The following is a 2111-nucleotide window of genomic DNA, read 5'->3' on the forward strand; positions in this document are numbered from 1 at the left end:
AATGACGTCCTAAAGGAAATTGTGGCAATCAACAACAAGGCGGCGGTAATTGGAATAACAACAATCAACAACAAGGCAGAGGTAATTGGAATAACAACAACCAAAACAACAATTAAGGTAATCATAGCAACCAAGGAAATTGGAATGGTAGTACCAATAACTGGGGCAACAACAACAATCAAGGAGGGTGGAACAATAGCGGGAACCAAGGCAACCGGGGGCAAGGCTTTCAAAGGCCCCCATGTACCAACAACCGAACAATCTACCTCCCTTTCCTTCTCAAGGTCCGAGTTCGTCCGGAAGTGATATGGGGAGAATTGAAAGCATGTTCGAGCAAATGATGAAAAAGAACCAATATTTCAAGGCCCAATTAGCTTCACATAACACATCTACCCCGAACTTGGAGGTGCAATTAGGCCAAATCTCTCAAGCATTGAATACTCATCCCAAGGGTGCTCTACCAAGTGATATGGTGGTGAACCCGAAGGGTGGGAATAATAATCATGTGATGGCAGTTACAACAAGAAGTGGAAGAGGTGGTGATGTGAATGCCTCGATGCAAAAGCAAGCTATGGATGAAGATGTTGAGTTGAGAGATGATGATGTATCTTTGATTGTTGATGATATGGTTACTCAAAATGTGAACAATGATGTGTGGATTGATATTGATGATGAAGCCGAGGTGGAGACTCAAGATGTCGTGAACCCGTCTAGGAAACATGTGATTGACATGCCCGAGCCGGTTATACAAAAGGCCAAGGCAACTTTGCCTAGGCCACCTCCACTTTATCCTCAACGGTTAGCAAAGCAAAAGAGTGACAAGTAATTCAAAAAATTCATTGACATGATGAAGAGCCTCATAATTAATGTCCCTTTGGTTGAGGCACTTGAGCAAATGCCGGGGTATGCGAAGTTCATGAAAGATTAAATTACAAAGAAGAGGTCGATGGTGTGTGAAATAATTAAGATGACTCATCAAGTGAGTGCCATAGTGCATTCAATTGCACCCAAGCTTGAGAATCCCAGAGCTTTTACTATCCCATGCACTATCGGAAGTGCGGATTTTGCTAAGGCCCTGTGTGACTTGGGGGCTAGTATTAATTTGATGCAGTACTCGGTCTTCAAGACTTTGGGAATTGGGCAACCTCGACCTACCTCAATGAGACTTCAAATGGCGGATCGATCGATGAAGCGACCCTTGGGCATAATAGATGATGTTCTTGTCTGTGTTGATAAATTCATACTGCCGACTGACTTTGTCATATTAGATTGTGAGGTGGACTTTGAAGTGCCGATTATTCTTGGTAGGCGTTTCCTGGCTACGAGGAAGGCATTGGTTGATGTTGAAGCGGGTGAGTTGACATTCAGAGTGGGAGATGAGAAGGTGGTATTCCATGTTTGCAAATCAATGAGACAACACAATAGCACAGAGGTGTGTTCATTTGTGGACATTGTCACAGTTGTGATAATAGATGACACAAGTTCCATGATCAATGTTGAAGATCCTTTCGAGGCTGTGCTTCTTAATATGGATGTCAATGATGATGCTAGTAGAGTGGAGTGCGTGAATGCATTGCACGGTATGGGTTCATATTCTTATGAGCCTAGAAGGCTATCTTTAGATCTAGAAAACCGCAAAACTCCACCAACAAAGCCATCGATTGAGGAGCCACCAGTGTTGGAGTTGAAGCCACTTCTTCCACACCTCGAGTATGAATTCTTGGGTTCAAATTATACTTTACCCGTTATTATTTCTTCTTGCCTTACTAACATGCAGGTTGAGGCCACCTTGGCGGTTCTTCAAAAGCAAAAAAGGGCAATCAGATGGACTTTAGATGATATTCGGGGTATAAGCCTCACCTTTTGCATACATAAAATCATATTGGAGGAGTATGCGAGGCATTCACTTGAGCATCAAAGAAGACAAAATGAGGCTATGCAAGAAGTAGTAAAGAAAGAGGTCATCAAGTGGCTTGACGCAGGTGTGGTTTATCCCATTTATGACAGTTCATGGACTTCTCCGGTGCAATGTGTACCGAAAAAAGGTGGAATGACTGTAGTGACCAATGACAACAATGAGCTTATTCCGACTTGGACAGTGACGGGTTGGA

General features: G+C 43.1%; 1 protein-coding gene across 1 annotated transcript; it reads left to right on the forward strand.

Annotated features, from left to right (window-relative positions):
- The first annotated feature begins 1171 nt into the window (after positions 1-1171).
- LOC138875345 (uncharacterized) lies at positions 1172-1835 on the forward strand. Its single transcript, XM_070154169.1, has 2 exons — positions 1172-1560; positions 1778-1835. Exons 1-2 carry the CDS (start codon positions 1172-1174, stop codon positions 1833-1835), a joined length of 447 nt encoding a protein of 148 aa, XP_070010270.1.
- The last annotated feature ends 276 nt before the right edge of the window (positions 1836-2111 follow it).

This window comes from Nicotiana sylvestris, chromosome 8 (assembly GCF_000393655.2).
Source record: "Nicotiana sylvestris chromosome 8, ASM39365v2, whole genome shotgun sequence".
NCBI classification, from domain to species: Eukaryota; Viridiplantae; Streptophyta; class Magnoliopsida; order Solanales; family Solanaceae; genus Nicotiana; species Nicotiana sylvestris.